Source organism: Platichthys flesus, chromosome 3, assembly GCF_949316205.1.
Source record: "Platichthys flesus chromosome 3, fPlaFle2.1, whole genome shotgun sequence".
NCBI lineage: Eukaryota > Metazoa > Chordata > Actinopteri > Pleuronectiformes > Pleuronectidae > Platichthys > Platichthys flesus.
In genome coordinates, this window is record NC_084947.1 from 23,267,255 (window position 1) to 23,290,597 (window position 23,343).

General features: G+C 42.0%; 1 protein-coding gene across 1 annotated transcript in view; it reads right to left on the reverse strand.

The window, feature by feature from the left end:
• The window catches only part of tacr1a (tachykinin receptor 1a), a 45,899-nt gene that overhangs the window by 17,164 nt on the left and 5,392 nt on the right, over positions 1–23,343 (reverse strand). The window contains exon 2 of the mRNA XM_062384756.1: positions 12,928–13,122. Coding sequence (XP_062240740.1) covers positions 12,928–13,122 — 195 coding nt within the window. The remainder of the gene's footprint in view (positions 1–12,927; positions 13,123–23,343) is intronic.

Here is a 23,343-nt window from a genome sequence, read left to right on the forward strand (position 1 = left end):
AAGGAAATAAACATTGATCAAACAGCAGTGAAGCTTAGTTGTATTAAACAAAGAACTTTGGGAGCAGTTACACTTCAACTGTTCAAATCTTAACATGTAATCTCCCTCAAATCCACCTCTGAGGTGGGATCAGGGTGATCCTGATTTTTAGGATCAAACTGATCCAGATTTCCCACTTAAGTTTTGAAATACTCAACAGCAGCTTTTAATCCGGATCAAAGGCAGGATTGGATTGCCAAATCTGAATCTGAATCTTCAGGATCAGATTTGCTTTGAAATACCCGTTTTTAGGATCTGATCAGGATTTAATCCAATCCAGGTGGATTAATCCTGTCGGATCATTTTGAAATACCGGCCCCGGAGGACAGTGCATGGATGGTTGATATCAGAGCTGCAGTTGGTTTAGTCTTTAGCCTCAGGGGATGTCTATGCAATTACAAGTGAAGAGATATGGACACTTGTTGGCATTATGTGTCTAACTGAACAGTCCAAAGCTAAACCAATGGCAATGAAAGAAGTGTTGTTACAAAGGTTCAAACAAAAGATAGAGTAATACAAATAAACCTCAGATTAAATATTCACTTAAAAGAAACAGAACAAAAATATCTTTTAACTCCTCTTTGTGGTAAAGTATGCTGGTACTCCACTCAGCCTCTTCATCCCCTTTCATCCAAATTACTATTGGTCTGCATCAACATTCAGTGAATGCAAACTAAAGAACATTTATTATGTCAACTGAAAATTTTCCTAAGTGCTCATTAGTTTTATCCAGAGAGTGTTTTTTTTGTATTTTGTGTATTATTCACTAGATGCTTCCTTTAATACACATGCAGCCCTGATATCACAAATGACAGGAGAGGATTATGGATTTACTGACGTTGGCCCAAAAAACTGCCCTTTTTAAACCTTGTTTTTTTAAACCTTGTTTTAGTCTTAACTAGGAATAACCCAGGGTGATTCGAGAATTCGAGAAAAAACGAGAAACAGTTACTACAGAGCGGCCTGATCTCATTAGATGCTACATGGCCTGGTTGTAATGACTTTGGCTGATTAGACCTGTGCTCAGGTTTATTTTGAGGACTACTATGGCTGTGTTTCAACCACAGGAACTTCCCTATAACTAGGAACCTTTGTAGGAACTGCTTGTACAAATAAAGTTCTGGGTAAATTGTTTTACACCGAAAAACTCCCTGGTTGGGGGTAGTATGCCATGTATTACAATGAAAGTGTCACAGTTCCTCTGTGCCTCCAGTGCCCCTCCCCTCTCGTTTCTCCTTTTCCACAGGTGCTGTACATCCCGGTGATGACCCGACTCTCCAGGCGCACCTGCACCAATCAACTCTGGGCTTTATCTGCCCTGGCTGTGCTGCGAGTCATCGCCAGTTCGTCCTCGTTACTACAGTGGTAGTTATTCGTTCTCGGCTCAGTTAACTATCTCTGGATTAGAACCCTGTATTCTAACCCCTGTGTCTTTCCCTCGGTGCGTCAGGAATTAACCCTTGGACCCTCGTGTCTTCCTTAACCCTGAAGATCTCACGGAGCTCTCAGCCGTCCTGACTACCACCACCCTGAAGATCTCACGGAGCTCTCAGCGGTCTCGTCTACCACCATCCTGAAGATCTCACGGAGCTCTCAGTGGTCTCGTCTGCCACCACCCTGAAGATCTCACGGAGCTCTCAGCGGTCTTGTCTACCACCATCCTGAAGATCTCACGGAGCTCTCAGTGGTCTCGTCTACCACCATCCTGAAGATCTCACGGAGCTCTCAGCGGTCTTGTCTACCACCACGCTGAAGACCTCACGGAGCCATCAGCGGACCCGCAATTCTGTTCTCTCCTACGATCAATAAACATCCTTGAACGCACCACCACCGTGCTCTGTGTTTTGACTCTGTTCCAGGGTCCCTCTCGAGACCTCAGGTGTCGAAAAAAATCTGTGAAAATGTTGAAAAAGCGCCATAAAGTGAAATATCTCTTCTGATCCATATCCAAACGAGATTTGAATGTAATCTTTCCTAATCCATACCACAGCCTTCTACCAAGTTGTGTGGTAATCCATCCTGCAGCTTTGGCATAAACAAACCAACAAATGGAAAGGGCGGTGACTACATAACCTCCTTGGTGGAGCTATTAAAACCTATATGTTAAAATAAATCAGTTTGAGTATAATCTTTATGAGGCAGTTTGTGCAGTTTCCCAACAATAACAGCCACCAGGACAGTACTGACATCTGAGAGAATGCTGGGCTGGATTCCAGAACAGAAGAAGCTTTGGTTGCTCATTAACTTCGGTGCACCTTCTACTTCCATCTACCCTTGTCTGTCAGGAGCAGTGGTTGCTCTACAAATGAGGAATGGCTTGCAGACAGGTTTGAGGCAGGAGCTGAAGGTACACATCTGTCTTTAGAATGAACTGTGCAAACTCTTCCCATTAGTTATCAAGGGAATGTTGTTTTGGAGTCAAATACAGGAGTACTTTCTTTTTCTCTGGAAAAATAAAATAGCTTCTGTTGCAATGAACACTGGAAAATGGGAGCGGGATCAATAAGTGGGGAAATAAAGTGATTGTTTATTCATTCTTTAATGAGTGTCTGACATCCCACCTACTGCTCTATGGAGTAAACCACTGAGTCTGTTAATAAGGAGTCCTAAATGAACGAATAAGGAAATGAAATTAGACACAGCCACCACTTCGAGCACTGCTTTTACATTTTAATTGAAGATTGAATATTGGCTTTGTGTTGTTGTTCTGGATCTTTTCAAACACCATCTGCACTGGTGAGCAGCTGTCTGTTTCAAACTCAAATATCAAGCATTTCTAACATGAGGACTTTGAACAAACCTTGGGCTTTTTCACGATTCAAGATTCATTGTTTGCATTGGATCCAGTTAGTTTTGATTTCAGATTGCATTTCAGATAGAAGAAAAAAAGACTTCCCTTTGACCTATGTGCGTCCTGTTATCATCAGCTCCGTGGGCTGCGTCTAACTACACCATACATTGATTGGTTTGTAGATGATTTTTACATTAAAAAAAAACGTTTAACCAGTTCACTTGCTAATTTCAATGTCACTGTAATGTTATTTTTATTATTATTATTATTATTATTATTATTATTATTATCACCATATTAGAATGAACATCCTCTTTGTTCAAACATTATATCGTCGGAGGTGAATACTGCAAGTAATCCTGCCAGCCTCTGCTTCCTTTTCTTCTTCTATTGTTCAACCGGTAAGGAAGTTGGAATAACTTTCCAAAATAATGTTTTCACACTGCAAAGGTATAGAACAAGCAGTGGCGCATCTACATGGAATTGCGCCCCGGGCAACACCCCCTCCGAGGCCAGATGATTTTACTTATTTTCTGGGGTTCTCGTGCCCCCCACTTGACATGGGAAGGTGCCGACCCCGGGCGGCTGCCCGGTTATGCCCGTGCCCAAAACCGCCACTGAGAACAAGTTAAGCCTTGTTCTGTTACGGTCTCACCAGATATTTAAACTTGAATTATTATTATGTAACTGGGTCACAGCTATGGTCATGGTTGAACTTGAGCTAAATGTGACTTAGCTATAAGTGACACTCTTGCATTCGTCCCACTCTCTTGTCACATGAGTGGAGAAGAGAAATGCAATAAAACCTCATAGAGAGTTTGAGCATTTGGCCACACCGGTGTAATGGAACACTACTCAGATTGTTAACTAAAGGAGCAGGCCTCAAACCACAGTGTCTACCATATGGCTGGGGTAATTCAGACTAAACACAAGCTGCCACAATCCACTTAGTGGCAGAAATGTGATTTGTAAGCACACAGGTGCCTGCCTGCAGGAGGAGTGAGCTGAGAGCAAAACTCAGAATCCTTCGTTGATGTTGGAGTTTGTGTCTCAAGGGTTAAGAATAAACAAGACCGACAACATGCTGTGTCTAACATCTGTTGTTTACTGAATTACATTTTTGGGGTGGGTGTGGGTGTGTGTGGGTGTGTGTGTGTGTGTGTGTCAGAGAGGTGTGAAATTGACTGTAACATCTTGCTAATACCCTCACATGAAAAAGGACAACAGGTGATCAACAATGGTAATTCATCAGCATTGTCTAAGATACATGTCTTTGGTAAAACATAAAGGAGCAGAGGGCCGGTCCATTTAATTGCAAAGCATTGGGAACCATATTTCCATTCTTGACTCATTTATTGCTGAAACTTGTTAGTAAAACTGAGGAAAATCTAGGAGCTCTACTAACCTTCCATGAAGTCAGACGTTTTGAGTGTGATATTGCGGATACAGACTATGTTAGTGGTAGTGTGGATGTACAATCTACATCCACACTACTACTATTTATTTTGAAAATGCATCAACTCGGCTATGGATATGCCTGCTGGCCCTGTTTTAGTTTGAAAATTCAGGGGCAACGGTTTAGTGTGGACGGGCGGAAAGGGAGATGACATAAACACTCACAACTGCTTGCTGATTGGGTCTTTTAGGTCACCGCTTAGACTTTGTAGGTTCATCCGAGTCTTATCACATTTTCGGCAGAAAACAACATTGTTTACCTGGTGTGTTATTATGGACTGAGATTAAAACAGTGTGGGAATGGGGGCGGCTCTCGGAGAGGACCTCCATCTGGAGCCATGAGCTGATTACTCCCCAGGTTCAAAAGGCAGCAGAAAGAGCTGCCTCAGAGGAAGAACACAAGGAGGGACAGAGGAGAGACGGTTCTGAACAGACTGAAAGAGCCGCCAACAGAATCTGCTGGCCACTTTGAGTTAATTTGAAATTTATGTTTGTTCCGTTTGAAAAATGTAATTCTGAAAAGTGATGGTTGGTCGCTGGCTGCTGTGGGGAGACCCTGGTGGTATCGACATGTGCCACAAACGGATAAAGAGCTAAATCACTTGTGTGGACAGAGATTTCCACAGTTTTCAATCATTTTAGTTTGAAAACAAAGTACTTTCCACAGCCTCCCACTGTGTTTGAACACTGCTGATCGGCCACAGCTCTGCCCACTGAACCCTTTCAACAAAAGCCACTACACAAAATAGTGATGCTGAAAATGACACACTCATGACACCAGATGCCGCATCCGTCTAAGTGGCATATGGATTCGTTCTGAAGTGCTCCTTCACCCTAACTCCTCCAGACAGTAAATCATGAAGTGTAAACCCTGCGGAGAGACATGATGGATTGATTTACTCCTCCAACTGATTTGGATGATTAAAGTGGCTTTGCAGTTAGATGGTGACGGCAGGTACCAGTTCCAGCAACACAGGAAAAAAACAGCCGTTGCTAGAATTAATAACATAATGGTGCCATAAAAACTGAATCCATCAGCTCAAGTGTGTCATTGAGGGGAGGTTGGAAACTGACTTACTAATTTAATCTTTTGTCTTTAATTCTTCCAAAAGCACACACCGACTGAAAGTGTAGAGGTATTGTTTTGTACTGTGACAATCGCCTTATAGATTATAAAATGAGAATTTACTCCAAGCATTATCTGGGTAAAGGTGTGTGGTCCTGACACTTGAAACTAATTTGCGTCAGGATTTAAATCAGAGTTCCCCACACTTCTTAATATAGTTGGTTATATTTCACAGTTTCAGCTGGGCTTCCCATGTGACGTTGGGAGCTGCTGTGTTTGTCTGTTTCGAAAGCAAAACAGATTCTGAGAATAAAGACAACGTCTGACAAAGAGATGAAAGACGTGCGGCCATGATTTTCTTGAGACTTACATTCTCAAACACATGAAGAAGTTTGTGAATGCCACTGCTTGCAAAACTTCAGCTGTGAGAAGTGAGAAGTATCTAAACAGCAGAAACACATTTTCTGATGTATATTTCAGTGCTCTGGGTATAAATGCTTTAATATTTGTTGGTCGCAGTTATGTATTTTTAAATATCAATATCGTGCAGATTCCCGCTGCAGGGAGCTGAACAGCCTGTCTTGTACAAAGTGTACTGACTGCTCAGACTGGTAATGCATACTTATAGGTTTAATAAAATGTTAACCCTTCTCATAGCCTGATCTTTGTCATCTTCTGTGACTGGTGATACATGTCCTGTAAATGTCCGCTGTATTATTATAAGCCCGGGAACAAGTGAACTGGAGAGTGAAGCACTCGAAAGATTAGACGTGACTTGCAGCAAAAGACTCAAGTTGGTAGCATTAACATTATTTTGTAAAACACCCACACTTCACCATTATTATGGGCAGATGATCGGCGCTGAGTGACCTCCAGTCGGGAACGCCTTGCAATTGCCTGGGGGGGTTTTAAAACCGGCGCAATTATCTTCTGGTGTGCAACGGCCTTAACATGACCGCAGCTGAATGTTAGATATAGAACCTCTGTCTATCAACATCATCAAGTCTCCTACGTGCACAGCAGCAAAACACACAGACCTGCTGCTACTTTAACACTGTGCCACTTACATGTGGTGGCAACACACACTCATTACAAATATAAATTTAATATAAAAAACTATTATTTACAAAAAATTGTACTGTTAAAAATTATTGGAGTTATTTTGTAGATCCAATAGTCTGTTACCTGCTTCTATCTGTGGGTGTTTGAAGGGCTGTATTTGACTAAAGATTATTATTATGGTTCCCTGATAAGCTTGTGTCAGGCTAAGGTCACATCAAGAAACTTGATATATTAAATTAGAGTACCTGTTCTATACGAGGCGCTGGTTAAATTGTTTAATCCTGACTCTGTAAACCTTGCCAATAGACTCTCTAAGGATGAGCTTGGTCTTTCCTAGCTGATTTGCCTCTTATGTTTTATGACACAGACTGTCTTTGATAGGAATTCTGGAAACATATGGGACATTTTGTCTTATTACATTAGGACCTAACAGCAAGGCAGGTATGGTTAGTGGAATTTAATGCAAATAAGCAAACTAAAATACAAAACAAAAATAGAAACAACAGGAAGCAAAAGAAAGCAAAATCAGCAACACAGGTGGTGAAAAAATTCCAGGAAGATCACTGCACTAAGATCAGTGTTGAATACAGTACTTCTCTCTGAACAGTTTGAGTGAAGGTAAATAGTGGCTTTAAATGGAATTCCTCAAGTAAAGTACATCAAATGTTTCAGATAACAACCAACCAATACAATTTTAAAGTTTCCTCAACCACAGGGAAACAGCTGTACCCTGTAAGAGCAGAGTGACTCTCCGACAGAGCCTGTCTTCCGGGAGGCCCCCAGGGACCCGATGCTCCCACTGATGGATGAGCCTCGGGGGAATAGAAGCTGTACTATGTCACCTTGGTGTCGTACAGGCTGAATCAATGAAACCACACTCTGTGGAGGTCACTTACACACTGACAAATTATACACAGAAACGTATATTGTTTTAATTTCTGGGACTCCTGGCTCTTCTCTTCTCACAGCAGACAAACATGCCTCAAACAACCATATTTCTTGGCTCTTGTGTGTGTGTGTGTTAGTGTTTGTGTGTGTGTGTGTGTGCCATTATGTGTACCAATACAATATGCAGGTTATGTGAAGGAAGGTGCCACATAAAACTGTGCATGCATATTAAATCATGTGGGTGCTGGTACAAGCGTACATAATTAATGAATGTGTGAGTGTTAGGAGAAGGGGCAGCTGTTCTTTTGACTTTGCCTGACAGCAGAGGCGAAGGAATACCAGGGGTAACAGGACCTTGCTCCACGCCACCTTACCGGCACTAATGACAGGCCCATGTCGTGAAAAGCCCAATTTAGTGAGGAGAGATCGCGGAGTACAAGTTGTGCTCCGTCTGTGATTTTCTCTGTGTGAGTCTGTGTCTAATAACATTTACCAGACGTATCCACACAGTGCATGTGCGTGCGGTAGTCAATCTTGTTTTTGAGGTGTTTTTTCACAACAAGCATATATCTACTCAAGGACAAGAGCTGTGAGGAAGGTTCTCCAAAATGAGAACACTTTGTTTATTCTTGCTGCCTTCAATGGGTTAGCAGCCAAAATTGGAAGTCAGATGTTTTATTTTATAGCGATGAAAGGTTTGGTCGGGGAGCACACATTACGGGTTAGAGGTTATAGTCAATCAATGAAAACCCCATTAAACCACCTGCCACACGCAAAGGCAGTGACTCAACAAGAGATTTGTGTTGACCGGTTTTATTGAAAAAGTTAAGAGAGCTCCATGGAAAGTGACACCTTGGTTGTAGTCATTCAGTTTCATCCACTCAAATGTTCATCAAAATCATTCACACTCTGGCACTGTGATAGAAAGCCTCTAAAGCAGCTGATGCCTCAGGGTTACATCAGTGTGGTTTGGTGCTTTTAACAAAGAAAGTGTGGTTACATGTTAAGAATCAGCTCTGGAGGCTGATCACTGTTCTCGAAAAACATAATGGGGCAACCCCCAACCCCTTAGCACCTCTTCCACTGAGCGTCTGTAAAGGCCAAATTATACTCGTGTTGCACGGACGCACGCATGCACGCAAGACACGCAACACGCCCCTTTCGAGCCCTCTGGCGGCTTGCGTGCGTCCGCCAATTTTTCTAAACTATACGACAAAACGACGCGAGCCTCACGCAGCCCGCAAGGCTTGTGATTGGCTGGGTTACTACATCCCGTCCGGAGTCTAGTTTCCGGTTTCATGCCCCACAATACGCGGAAATCACGGAAGATTTAGAAGAACAAATATGGACCAAATAGAAGATCACTTGGCAGAAGAGATCCGAAAGTATGACCACTTGTATAACCCGTCCCTGACTGGCCGATTTGTCCGCCAGAAATAGGCTATGGGGAGCCGGAGTGGCGATGTTAATAAACATTCGACGAAGAAGAAGACGTCTCTTCTTTGTGTGTTTTGTTTTCGAAAAAAAAAGTTACTCCGCCTAGTGTTCTGGCGGTGAATTGCATTGCAACATGCGCAACACGTTTAGGAAGCATAAACCAAAACGGATCCGTCGATGCAGCTGCGTGGCCTTCCGCGGTTGCAGTCGCAGGACTATAATTAGGCCTTTACTTGTAAGATGAATCCATCATCTGGGTCCATCACTGGAATGTAACTGTTGGGATCACATGCTCAATTCAATCTTGTGCTACCTGAGATATCCAGTTCTGGACCTGGGCAGATGTAATGATGACATTAACATCACAGAGACCCAGGTTTGAAACAATTAGTTGGCCTATATCAATCTACAAATTCCTAAAGTCTGTGTGTATGTGGTTCACTTATCTTGAGGACTGTTTATCATATCACCTTCACACTCTCCAATCAAAGGGGGGCAGCCCTTGAGTAGGAATCTGAAAAAGGCGCTAATTTACATCGTCCACCATTCATAGACGTCCCCCATTCTCATCGGCCCCTCAACTGTTTCACACACACAATGACTTTGGGACCAGACTGCTCTTCAGACGCAGTTTAACCCCAGCTGTCTTGGCACTGGCCACCTGTGCCGGCAGTTCAGAAGGCCACGGGCGTCAGGAAGCTCCGGAGGTGACAAGCCTAATTCCATACCACATTTCTCTGGATCAGTGTATGAGCTCCAACTGGAGTCGTCGCTCATCTCGAGACAATGTGGATACGATTTAATATGCTAATTGGTATCTAAGTTGTGTTTGTCCATTTGTGTGTGTGTGTGTGTGTGTGTGTCTGTGTGTGTGTATGTGTGTGTGTGTGTGTGCTTGTGTATGAGACACTTCAGACAAAACTAAGGGAGGACGTTAGTTTTGTAAGTTGCTGCTGCAGCCTCCCTGGACGTGCAACAGTGTGAGTTCTATTCTTCTGCTCACTCATAAGTGTCTGTATAGGTCAGAGTGTGTAATGGGGGTGAGGTATGTGGTGGGGGACTGGAGCAGGTTACATAAACGTGCACTTACTAACAGTGTCATCTATTAATACTCAACTATGAGACCTGAATTACAAATTCTGACTGACTGTGGGAAGGCAGCAGACTGGCCGTCGTACAGCGTGTGATGGCGACAATGATGAAATTCCTTCAAAGGAAGCCGTGAGGGATCTGACCCGAGGTCAGCCTTAATCAGATATGCCATTTACAGCTTTAGCAGCTGGGCTGAATGACTACTGTGCTCTCACTCAGCTTCTACGTGTCACAGATTAAAGTTTCATTAAAAAAGTAATATGTGCAGCAGACATCCCATCATGAACAATGAAATTGCTGTTGTGCGGTTCATATCTAGATATATTTCCATAGAGAAATGTGACAGAGGCCGTGGAAAGGGAAGGCAATAGCAGGCTGGCAGCGAGCAGAGTAAACATTGCTGCTGATGAGCTGAGAGGTTTCCATCAGCAGAGCTGTGATCAGAGCCATGTTGCTGAGTGCCTGCATACGTGCGTCATTGCACAAGTGTTTTTCTGTGTTAGCTCCAACAGTATTGTGTGCGCGTTTTGTGGAAGTGTACCTGCAGCTGTGCTTTGATCTGGGTGCTGGCCAGTTGTGCCAGTGGGATTAGAAAAAGACAAATGGCGGAAATTGAAGAATACTAGGTAGAGGTAAAGTATGAATAAATCACTTACTGGTATGAGGCATTTAACCTGCTTTCTAAAGCAGCTTCAGAAGTTTTGGGGATGTTCAAGAGGAAGATTAACACACACGCTCGCAATGCATCACTTCTCCTTTTCTTCTGATTGTAGATCAAGGGGCGAGGAGAGAGGAAATTGGCGCGGGTCGGAGGCGACGACAGCTATTTCCTCTGCACAAGCAAAGGTAAAATACACTGAGTGTTAAAATGATTCACATTAATGTTTAGGACCCTCTGGTGTGATAGAAGAGGCCTCGGGTTCTATTTTAGCAGCTCAAGGAAAGATGATATCTGGAGCAAAGGTGACTGGTCAACATTGACTGTCATTGAGCTGCCTCACCAGGGTCACACAGTGCCTGAAATCATTCTCAGTGCTGGTTGTAAATTTCTCTACCCTGCTGCATCACATTAACTTAAATGATGTTTGACAAGCATCTTGTCAAACCTCTACGGTGGACTGTGCTTGAACCTTCCCATGGGAAAGATAACACTTGGTTTATCTGAGTCCTCCTCCACTGGACGCTATGTTTAGTTTATTGTTGCTTCATTTGGATGTTCAAGCTGTACTGTGCAGACTGTGGCTTGAGTTTGACACTACAGGGATGTTTTACATTCATCTGCTGACAACTCTGGGTATAAGAAATCCAGCTCACCACGTGTAATTATGAGCAACATAACAGCAAGACTGGGAACCAGTCATGGTCCAATATGAAGGTTGAAAAGAGTCTTGTGGAAACCTGAAATCTGAGAGGTTAAAGTGAAGCGTGAGACATATTGTCTCTAGATGTTAATGTTAATAATGAAAAATAAGCCTCATGCACCAATATCCTAGTTGTTATTTGTTCTCAGGAAAGTTCCTAGGAAGGAGAGCTGTCTATAAATGTTTGCACCATAGTTATTACATTGATTAATGCCATTGTCTTCATAAGATGGAAGTGCGTGCCAGTTATTCCTAATAAGCATAATCCAATAGCATGTAAAAAATACCTGAACAAACTGACAATGCTGCACCAATTGAATATACAATATGTTTTTTGTGAATAAAAACACATGTATGTGTGTTTAGAATCTCACATTACGAAATGTATGCGTTCTTAAATAACCAAATATCAACAAAATATTATAAATGGTAAAAAAATACTGTAATTTAAATTTGATCATACAACCATATAATTGGAAAAAAACACAATAACTTACAATTATTTTTGCACAAATATGTCAATAGTAGCGAGTGTGTAAGTGTTTTCTTCAGTTTAGATTCTGTTCTTACCAAAGAACAGATCCCAGACAAGAAAATAGAAAACATTGTGCCAAACTAGCCTTAACTAAATGATCCATTGGAGACTGATAATCAAAAAAGTGAACAAGAGCAGAAACAAACAGCACAACCCAATGCTGTTAACTAAGGAAGAACCTAAGCTTTTGAAAATACAGTCTATTTTTCCAGAGGTTGACCCTTTACATGAATATAAATCTGGAGTTTATGTCTCAGGAGTCAAATCCTATGGGTGATGGTTTATAGTTTAGAATTTTGAAGAACTCTGGCTGAGCTGTAAATCCGCTGCTACTCCAGGGACTATTTTACTATTTGGCGACATGAAGGGATGATTGAACAGGATCTTTGATTCATGGAATCAACAGCAAATTGTATTGTTAGACGGGCTGGTTTTTAAAGAAGCTGGAATCAATAAGGCGTATAAACATGGGGCCCATTCCCCCAAATCACTCTTAATGTCCTCTGTCTGCTGTGGTTGTATGAAGCAGCTAAATCACCCCTGGTGGAAAATTCAGGTATCAACCATACTCTGCTTTGGCGTGAGGTTTACTGACAGACTTAAACCATTTACTTTTACATTTCTTTATTTATTTCCTACAGTTTGCTGAGGGTGAAAAGCGCCCAGGTTGGATCTGAGGACCACCAATTTTTATAAAAAATAGACGGGACTAAGAATCATGTGTTGTGTGTGTTAAAGATGTGAAAATTACACTTTAAAAATATATATTTTTTTCAAATTTAATTCTCTTCAATCATCTTTTTATGAATTATGAATTGTCCATTGATTCCCTCTTTCATTGTGATTTAATTATCTGCTCTCTGAAGCACTAGGTAAATCCTTCTTGAAGAGAACAGATGGGTTCTTCATCTGTGTAGCTGCGATAGCTGAAGTACAACGTGAAATGAACGGTGGAGTGAGGAATCGTTCCTTTCTCTGGTCCAACCAGCAGCATTTGCTTTTCACAGGGGAGAGAACACAAATCCCTGATGATGTGCCTTCAATTGTTTCTCCACAAAGCACAAAAAGCTTCCGTGCTCTCTCGCCGCGCTCTCTCATTTACACTGAATGCAAACAACATCCTCCAACATTTGCCACCAATTCAAGAGTAATTAACAATGCTTGTTAACTCTCTGAATGGTTGTTCCGCAGGGAGACTTACATCTTTTTGAAGTCGCACAAATCGTATTCGGGCCAGTCGATGAAGCACACCGTCCGACCGGGGAGCTGGTCCGTGTTAGAGTAGTAGTACTGGGGGAAGGCCAGGAGCAGAGCCAGCACCCAGATCACCCCCACCACCACTTTGGTCTCTGTGGATGACATACGCTGCTGCAGAGGGTGGATGATGGCCATGTACCTGTAAAGGGGGGGAGAGAGAGAAGTCAGTGATACTGGGATTTACATTTTCAGGATCATATAATGTCCAAATTAGAGATACAGCTGCATTGCCTGTTGTAAACCTGTCTGTTAGGTATGAGCTGTTCTCTTGACCTGTGTTAATGCTCTGGAGCTACTTCAGAATTGCCACTAGTGGGTCCTCCTCAAACAGTTCTACAATAAACCTTTTATTGTTTAAGTGCTGGATGCTGTGTGCAGATATTTTGTATTGACATTGTATGGAGCAGAGAGAAGTTAGAAAACTTTGTGTTCATCCAACCTGGTTTACCCACTAGAAAGATGTTTATCGTTGACCGCTACGGAGTGCTGGTCGCCTCCTTAGTCAAGGTTTGATTAATATGGAACATATCACTTGTCCAAATTGCACCAACATCGTTACTGTACTTTCGCCGTTAACAATACACATGACAAGAGTGAAGCTGATAAATTGAAAGTGAAATATGTCTTCTACATACAGACAGACAGACCGTAGATGAAGCACTGAGCCAAATAAACATAATTTCTAGGAGACAGGGTTGCCAAACAAATTTGTTAGCTCCCATCTGTGGATTTGATCACTCGGGGTTTCGGCTTTCATTGAGTGCAAATGATTTGACTCCAAATATTGAATATGATCATGTATAAACTAATTTTACCATATGCAATTCTTTGTTGTCTCCTGACACATTGGAGGCTTCATTTAAACACTGCTCATTCACTTTGAATGGGAGGGATGTCATGCTTTGCTGATCAGCATTATGTATCCATTGCTTTGCTTTTTGTTGCTTGCAACAGGCACAAGCCAAGCTAATTAAGTGTAAACGAATAGTCAAGCCCAGGCGCTGGTCAATCAAATCATGTTTATGCAAATACAGGTGAAAAAGAGCCTGGAGAGAGGAGTCAGAGGCAGCTGGTGAAACTGGTGTGCATCATCTGGATGTGGAGTTTATTTCCCCTTGTACAGGTTCACACAAAAGGCAGCTATTTGTGTGTCCTTAGCAGGAAACTGTGATTGGCTGTTGTCATTGTGATGAATGCACCAGCACCGAGTGTCATTCCTGTCTACCGTCGTGCAGTAGAGTGATGCATACCTGTGTGTTCAGTCAAGATAGAGGATGTTGTTTGCTGTTCATACTGTAAAGAACCTTCAAATGTGTTGTTTGTTGTGTGGGGCTATAAATAAAACTGACATGACTTGATTTGTCTCTGGAATTTCTTCACTCCACTGACTCCAGAGCGCCCTTCTGCTCTTGCCTCGGCCAGTAGTTACACACATGCCAAGTGTCAGGCCAATATATGTATAAATAAAATTGATTTCATCATACAAGGGCATTTTCTGCCGTATGATGCCCACAGTTGACTTCCCTTTGGATGCATAAGAACAAAGACACCAGATTAGACAAACCTCTTCAGTATCAAATAAGTACAAATATTATGCTGACAAACACAAGTACAGTGTATCACAATGTAAAGCGTCAGTTTGATTGTCCATTGTTTGAAGAGTAGATGATTCAATGTCCAGTGTGTGAGCACATGTTATTTTGAGCCTTGTTGTTGGCAAAGTGTGAAAAAAATGCTCATTTGTGTTCGAGTCATAGTACACAAAATAGTGTTACTGAAGGGTAACTCGACTACACAATGCTTCAGGATGTGAATCTTCACTCACACACACACACACACACACACACGCACACGCACACGCACACGCACGCACACACACACACACATACATAGACACATTCGCCCAAGCAGCAACCTCTGAAGCATTTCAAAGGAAGTCTACAGGTCAAACTGCACATTAAGCTTAGATTTTCACTCAAATGGGGAAAATGTTGATGTTTCTATAATTATTTTTTGGGACCATGAAACAATGCTCTCTGCAGACTGGAGTCAAAGAACGGTGTCCTCCATGAAGCAGAACTCCAGTCAAATGATTCCTCTCAGCGTTTGAGCGATCATTTCACATTGTTATAATCATATAATCAGAGAGACAACAGACCACATGAATGATCTCATACATCATTAACAGTGAGCCTCATCATCAGGAAAATGGTTTAGAGCACCAGAGCTGACAGATCCTCTTCCCCCAGTACAAATACAAGTTGTCTAAGTTCTTTTTTATCCTCGCAAAGATTTGACCTGTTATTTAGTTGAATTGACTTAAACCTGTAAAAAATTGTTCGCTCCTCGTGACAAGTGCCGTTTTTACTTGGATATTTTTGTGTTAAACACAATCAAAGTAAAATGTAATTATACAAACTCTTTTCTCGCCTTGGTGTATATGCTCTGGAAACCAGTACAGAGTATTATCGTCATTTTTTTTCAAATCAAAGCTCTCCAGTAAAATGCTAAAGAGGTCTCATTAAAGGCTTAATCCCACTAATAACCCAAATGAATCTGCTAAATGTACTAATTATATCAGTGAGAAGAAGAGGCCTTTGAAATCTAACGCTCCCAGTGGTCTGCTGAGAAGGAGAGATCAGTCTCAGCTTTACTTTGGCTCAGCTTCAAATGCCGCTGGCAGCCACGTGCCTTCGTTTCTTGATGTCGGTGAGTCACAGTCGGGCTGTTGATGTCAGAATCAAACACACACCTGCAGAGGACAGAGGTCCGCCCACTTGACAGTCCCAGTCATCATCAGTAGAAAGCAAGAACTGTGCTCAGGGTGAACACAGACATTTAGTCATTAGAATCTGCATTTAACCTGCCATGATTGAACCTGCTGTTTATCACTAATGATTAAAGAGTCTCGACGAGGCTCATGTGGGTTCTAATGTCATTTCAAAAAGTGTTATTCAGACAAGATATCTTAATAAACGGAAGTCAGAAGTCCAAATGTATTGTCTACACATACTATTTATTATCAAAATATGTTTTGATTGAAACAAGGGTCAGTAATTCTCTAAATTGAATTTGATCTAATCTGAAGCCGGAATCCAAGTCATGATTCTAAAAATGTAATCCCGTTAGCTTAAGCATCTATCTATTTATATCATCAAAGTGATGTAACAAAGTACATTTACCTTGTTACTTTAACAGAGAAAATTTGTATGTACTTTAGTTTTAATACTTTAAGTATATTTATAAGCAAGCACTTACTTAATATCATTCAAGTAGAAAAGTGTATGTGCTACTTTACCACTGCAAACAACTAAAAATAATTGATGTGGGGGATTTGTGTTTTTTCCCCAATGAAGAGTCACTACTTAACTTTTGAAAAGGGAATATAAACACTTTCTGTTGGACAGTTACTACTGCAACCACTGATATATCTTGTACTGGTTATTTCCTCCGATTTAATTCCTCTCCCCTCTGAACGTCTGTGTCACTGTCTGTGTTGACTCCATCTCTACTGAGTCCCTGTCTTGATTTGTTGTTTTTGTATTTTGAAGGGAGTTTTTTTCTTATTGTCCTGCAGAACAGGAACCTGCTACAAACCATTTCTAACTGAGGGAGGCCTGTTTAACTGAAATAGTAACGTGGCTTTTGATCCTTTTCTATGGAATAAATAAGTAAATTAAATACATTTTTTGTAGAAAAATGTATGAAGCAGCTGTTTTAACCAATCTTTAACAGAGCTGTGGTTTTAGAGGCAGTGGATGGCTCAGGAGGTAATTACAGGGTTGGTGGTTGATACACAGCTTCTCTTGTCCACAGAACAGTGTCCTTGTGTAAAATGTTGCATGTTGCCATCAATTAACATGCAGCTCCGCTTGACAAGATAAAAGCAGCATTAGGAGCTCAATTTGAAAGTCAGTTCTACGATTCTAGCTCTACGTTTTACTGAATCAATGCTTGGACGCTATATAAATCCAAATCCAAATCCATCCATCCAAATGCTTTATGACTGAAATCTGCCGTGCGCTTCTTCCAGTTTCAATGTTTTTCAACTTGCATGCATCCGTTCGGTTTGATTAACTCTACCGACTGAAAAAGTATAGCCAGCAATAATAATCCAGTATAAATCAATATGAACGCTGCTTTTATTCATACAAAAAAAAAAGGTCGCTCTCTGCATTCTAATGTCTCGACACCCACTGCTACAGCTGGGAGGTATTTCAATTTTATAGATTTGTCGGTAGAGAATCCTGCTTCCCTGTGTTTCCCTCCCTTTCAATTTTATTCCCTTTCATTTCACATCTTGGTAAGCACACCTTTGAGACTTTGGACCTCAAATGCCTGTCTGTGGGCGATATCTGATTCCTCTCAATAGGATACCTCTCACAAGGTGGCAGACAGCATGGGCAACCTTTGCTGCATTGCATGGGTGAAATACAGCTGCAATTATCCACAAATAGAGCCTGAACTGCCATGGCAGCCCACCAGTTCAATATAAACACCATGAGGCCGCTGCAATGCTCTCCAGAAGAGCAACAAGTGATTAAGAAGGAAGCAGCTTCAACGACAGATGAAATTGCCTGCCTTCAAGCCTGTCAGTGCTTTTTAAATTGCATTTGAAAGTAGATTGTAGTAATTTGATCATGAATTTGTTTCCTCTGGTTCATTGGCCTCTCAGGAGGCTATTGTTGATTCAGAGAATGGTAGGTAAACTCCCATCGGTCGGGAGGGGAAAGACTTGGTGAAGGTAGAAGAGCCTGTGTGTGTGTGTGTTTGTGTGTGTGTGTGTGTGTGTTAGGGAGTGAGTGTGCTTGGTAAGTTGTTACTTGTTTCCATTGTTGTCCACTTGCATAAATATGACTCCTTCAGCCTTCAATCTCATTACTAACCAGCAGACACTCGAAACCTATATCCACCTGCTCACTACAGCAACACGGCTCCGCTGAAAGAGCGGTGTGTGTGTGCATGTGTGTGTTTGTGCACATATTGCCTTGGTTGTAGAAAATGAGCTTACTTGTTGAGTTCAACCCCATTATCAACACAATTTTAATAAACTGGATAGACTTGGACATTGACAGGTAAACTATCATGACAGAAACAATTACTTCCTCTTTAGCAAAAGTAAAAGCACTTTTGTTTTTATTGCATTGGGGCGGCTGTGGCTGAGGGGTAGAGGGGTCTTCCTCCAACCTGAAGGTCGGCAGTTCGAGCCCTAGTCTGACCCATCTGCATGCCGAAGTGTCCTTGGGCAAGAGGCTGAACCCTGAATGGCCCCCCATAGAATAACAAAGTCCCGCAAATAGATGCACTATATGAATGTGTGTGTGAATGGGTGAATGTAAAACTGTACTGTAAAGCACAGTGATCATCAAGACTAGAAAAGCGCTATATAAATACAAAACCATTTACCATTTATATGGAGATTATGTTTTGAAATGTCACACGTGTGAAAAGCAAATTCTGTATAATTTCACTGCAGATAAACCAGATAAAATCAACTTTTCTAACTGCAACACAGACATAAGAAAGCTCTGCAAACAACAACCAGCACACAAACAACAAAAGTAACAATATATTGTAGAACTGTTTGAGGAGTACTCACTATTGACAAGGAATAATTCAGAATTGGTTCCTGAGCAGGAACACAGGACAAGAGAACAGTCTATTCCAACCAGGCAGGTTAATAATGCGTACTGCAGTAAGTCATTATAATGATGAAAGGATGAACAAAGTTTCGATAGATTTACAACAAATACTGCAATAATATGTGACTGCAATAATAAAATAAATGAGTATTGTTGACAGATATTTGCAGATGTTTGATCTCGGTGACTTTATCATATCCCTCTCTTTAATAGTAAACAAGCCTCATCAAATTGAATAAAAGCACAACAACCAATCTGAATTATTTTCACTTTATAATAATAACTGTAAATAATGAGCCAAAACAGGATTTTTAAAAGATAACACAACAATAATAAGAACAGCCACCTGTCGGCCAAGGGCAAAGCACATTTAGCCTTGCAGTCTCTTTTCAAGCTCTAGTTGGGATTAGATTTTTTTTCCAGTGACAGGAAATGACAAGTGTTAATTGGAGTGTTGTTTATTCATCCAGAGGTGATTTGGCTCTGAGGCAGCTGCTCAGAAGGATCTAAATGTCTGGCACTGACGCTGATGGAGGTGGATTTGTTGAAGCATCTCTGATACACAGATTTCATCCTGGTGGCAAACATCTTGACGAGCATAATGTGAACATCAGAGCTGCAATGACATCTTTGACATCTGTTGCATATATTGTATGGATTATACTGGAGCAGTTGCTGCTGGAATATACAGTTAGAGTTACTTACAGCACCAGGCATTTTGACATATCTAGTAGTAAACGTCCAATAACAGCATTATTGCCGTGTCATTTTAGTATGTACGGTATCAAACCAACGTCATTGTGTATTTATTGAATTCTTTCACAGCTCAGGGTAGAACAACAGAGGCTACATCACGCTGTGCATTACCTTTAATGGCCATGATGCTTTTATTTTATATTATTTTCTGTTGATGTTTGGTGAAGCCTATTCTTCTTCTTTCCTTAGACTGCACACGTGTATTCCAAGACTATTTATTTGAATGGGTTGCTATTAGTGCAGACGTCCTGGATCTACAGAGGATGAATCCTCTTCACTTGAATCTTTGCACCATCATGAGCATCCCATTAGTCAACATGAACCCTGGCTGCACTTTGTGTTTAGTGCTAATGATCGACAAAGGAGGATGAGGAACATAATGAATTGGATGGAAATGGATAAACAACCAATCTTTGATCAGCTCCTTCTTGTGCTACACGACATATACAATGTCGTTTCAAATTGAACACAATGTCTAAAATCAGTTGAGTAATTATTTCACGGTTTCCATTGCATTATTGTGTTTTCATAGTTATTTAGGTAAATGTTACAAGTCACAAATCAAAATAGGGTTTTGGGTTAAATGAGGCAACAGAGGAAATGTTCACTCTCGTAGTAATTTTCCCAGTGTGATTTAGAAATCAACACCAGCGAGAGCTCTAGTCAATTCAAATGCCATCATTTTCTGCTTAATGACATCCATGTCACCTTATTGCCTGTTTCTAGTCATGTCACATAATCTTTTTGAAGTAAGAAAACACACATTCTTCCCATTTTTCATTCACTTAGCACTGAATCACAGCTAGAGCCATGCGGGGGGACAGAGGCCAGAATAACTTCTCCTGATGATGCCTCCGGGGACAAGAAATGGAGGAGGGAGAGGAGGAAGTGGAAATTGGTGGAGGGAGGTGAGAATGCTGGAGAGAGGGCCGTCATAAGCTCTTGTTAATATGCTGCACACTAAGTCATCTGCTGCAGTGACCTGGTCTGTCTGGGACAAACCGGTTGAGTTGTGGAGAGATGGTTGATGGTCGAGTCTCAGCCAATAACTCTATAATTTGTTACTGAATCAGCTCCTCGGTCAAGTGAGGGGTCAATTGTAATAGCTCTGATGTCAGAGATGCAGGCCACAAAGACTTAGGGTTACGATTTCCTTGGTGAATGAATAACTCTCTCTTTTCCAAACCACTTACCCTGAAGAGGCCTTGAGGGAGGAATCCACTTGTGAGCTCGCTTTCACCGATAAATAGGATCAATCTCTGATCATCACCACGCTGATGGGAATGACTAAACAATGTAGGTTTCCTTTTACACTTTCTTATGCAGTCCGACTCATCTAATTTTTCAGAATGCAATAAGAACCAGTGTTTAGCCCATTGAAGCTACTGTAGGTAGCGAAATCTGGGTACCACTGCCTTATAAGAAGCCACTTTTATCGTCTTTTAAAAATACTCATCATCACTCATCGTCATCCGCTTATCCAGCGTCGGGTCGCGGGGGGAGCAGCTCAAGCAGGGGGCCCCAGACTTCCCTTTCCCAGTCCACATTGACCAGCTCTGACGGGGGGATCCCGAGGCGTTCCCAGGCCAGTGTTGAGATATAATCTCTCCACCTAGTCCTGGGTCTTCCCCGAGGTCTCCTCCCCACTGGACGTGCCTGAAGAACCTCCCAAGGGAGGCGCCCAGTGGGCATCCTTACCAGATGCCCGAACCACCTCAGCTGACTCCTTTCTAAGTAAAGGAGCAGCGGCTCTAATCCGAGTTCCTCACGGATGACTGAGCTTCTCACCCTATCCCTAAGGGAGACGCCAGCCACCCTTCTGAGAAAACTCATCTCGGCCGCTTGTACCCGCGATCTCGTCTTTTCGGTCATCACCCAGCCCTCATGACCATAGGTGAGGATAGGAACGAAGATCGACCGGTAGATCGAGAGCTTTGCCTTGCGGCTCAGCTCTCTTTTCGTCACAACCGTGCGGTAAAGCGAACGCAATACCGCCCCCGCTGCTCCGATTCTCCGGCCAATCTCACGCTCCATTGTACCCTCACTCGCGAACAAGACCCTGAGGTACTTGAACTCCTTCACTTGGGCTAAGGACTCATTTCCTACCCGGAGTAAGCAATCCATCGGTTTCCTGCTAAGAGTCATGGCCTCAGATTTAGCGGTGCTGATCCTCATCCCAGCCGCTTCACACTCGGCCGCCAGCCGATTGAATAGGCGTGTTAACCATGACAGCCCCTCAACACCCAGAGCCTTTAGCATTTCTGGCTGGATCTCATCAATCCCTGGGGCTTTGCCACTGCGGAGATGTTTGACTACCTCAGTGACCTCCACCAGGGAAATTGACGATGAAACACCATCAACCTCGAGCTCTGCCTCCAACATAGAGGGCGTGTTATTCGGATTCAGGAGTTCCTCAAAGTGTTCCTTCCAACGTCCGACGACCTCCTCAGTTCAGGTCAACAGAGTCCCATCCTTACTGTACACAGCTTGGATGGTTCCCCGTTTCCCCCTCCTGAGGTGGCGGATAGTCTTCCAGAAACACTTTGGTGCCGACCGAAAGTCCTTCTCCATGGCCTCTCCGAACTTCTCTTTTAATAATAATAATAACTTTATCTGTATAGCACTTATCTAAACAAGGTTACAAAGTGCTTCACACAAAAGTCCATTGCAAAATTAAGATTCAATCGTAATAAAAGACAATCTGCAATTAAATGAATTGCAACCACGACATGTGCTGCATGTTACATTTTACAATGTAAAAAAGTAAACCAGTTTTTCTCTCATGTTCTTGTTTCTCAAGCACAACCATTTCTCTTCTGGTGTTTCATACAGATCTAGCCACAAGCAATCTCAGAGTCCATTGGCTACCATTTGATGAGGAATTCACCTCTGGGGGAAATGGCTACTATTTTGGGGCTTGCTGTGTAGATATCCGACTTACGATGACTGTTCACTGTTAAAAGTCTGACTTGTTCTTTTATCACACGAGTCAAACGTTTCTCCACATAAATCACAAACATTGATTTTCTGTCGAGGCGTATAAGGTCCAGGCAACAGTTTGACTGATCTCTAATCCCAGCTAACTGCATATGAATACAGATAAATAAAAAAAAGCCAATACATTTTGGTCAATGTTTCCACATGGAGATGTTTAACCTGCCAATAACCAAGGCTCGCAAATGTAATGAGTCAAACTACAAATGGAAAAGGCTTCAGGGCCACACAATATTTCAGATACACATATATAGATATAACAGATACATCTGTTACACAATCAATTTACAAATTAACAACTAGCTGGCCTAGTTGATATGAGCAGGTACTAACAACAACATTCCTCTCCCTTTTTTAAGATATTGATGCTGGTGCAAGGAGGTAGATGGCTATATAATTATCCAACAGTAGCAGCGACCACAGATCCACCTGAGGATGTGTGCCAGCTTAGAGAGATGGGACAAATGCCCTGCTTGGGCTGATCTGCAGTTTTAATTTCACAGACAAGTGACATTAGGATTGTGTTGGACTTGGATGACAAAAGGTCTTCCACAAAGATGCTGGGCCTTAAAACCAATTACCATAGAAGTCCAACTCCTATGTGAAGTTTGCATGTTCTCTTCCTGTCTATGTGGGCTCTATCTGGGTACCCCTCCCACAGTCCAAACACATGCAGACTGGGTTAGGTCGATTGGAGACTCTAAATTGACCAGAGCTGTGGATGTGACTGTGAATGTTTATTTGTCTGTGTATGTTGACCCTGTGATTCGCTGGTGACCTCTCCAGGATGTATCCCGCCTCTTGCCTGATAGCAGCTCGGAGGGTGCATGGCTCTGGAGAGGATGTGTGGAATAGATAATGGATGGTTGGATAGTTGGATAGCTGGGACACCTTTTTTTAAACGTTTCTCCATTTGCTCTCAAAACATCCTCTGTTCTTCATGACAATCTGATCTTTTATTGATATAT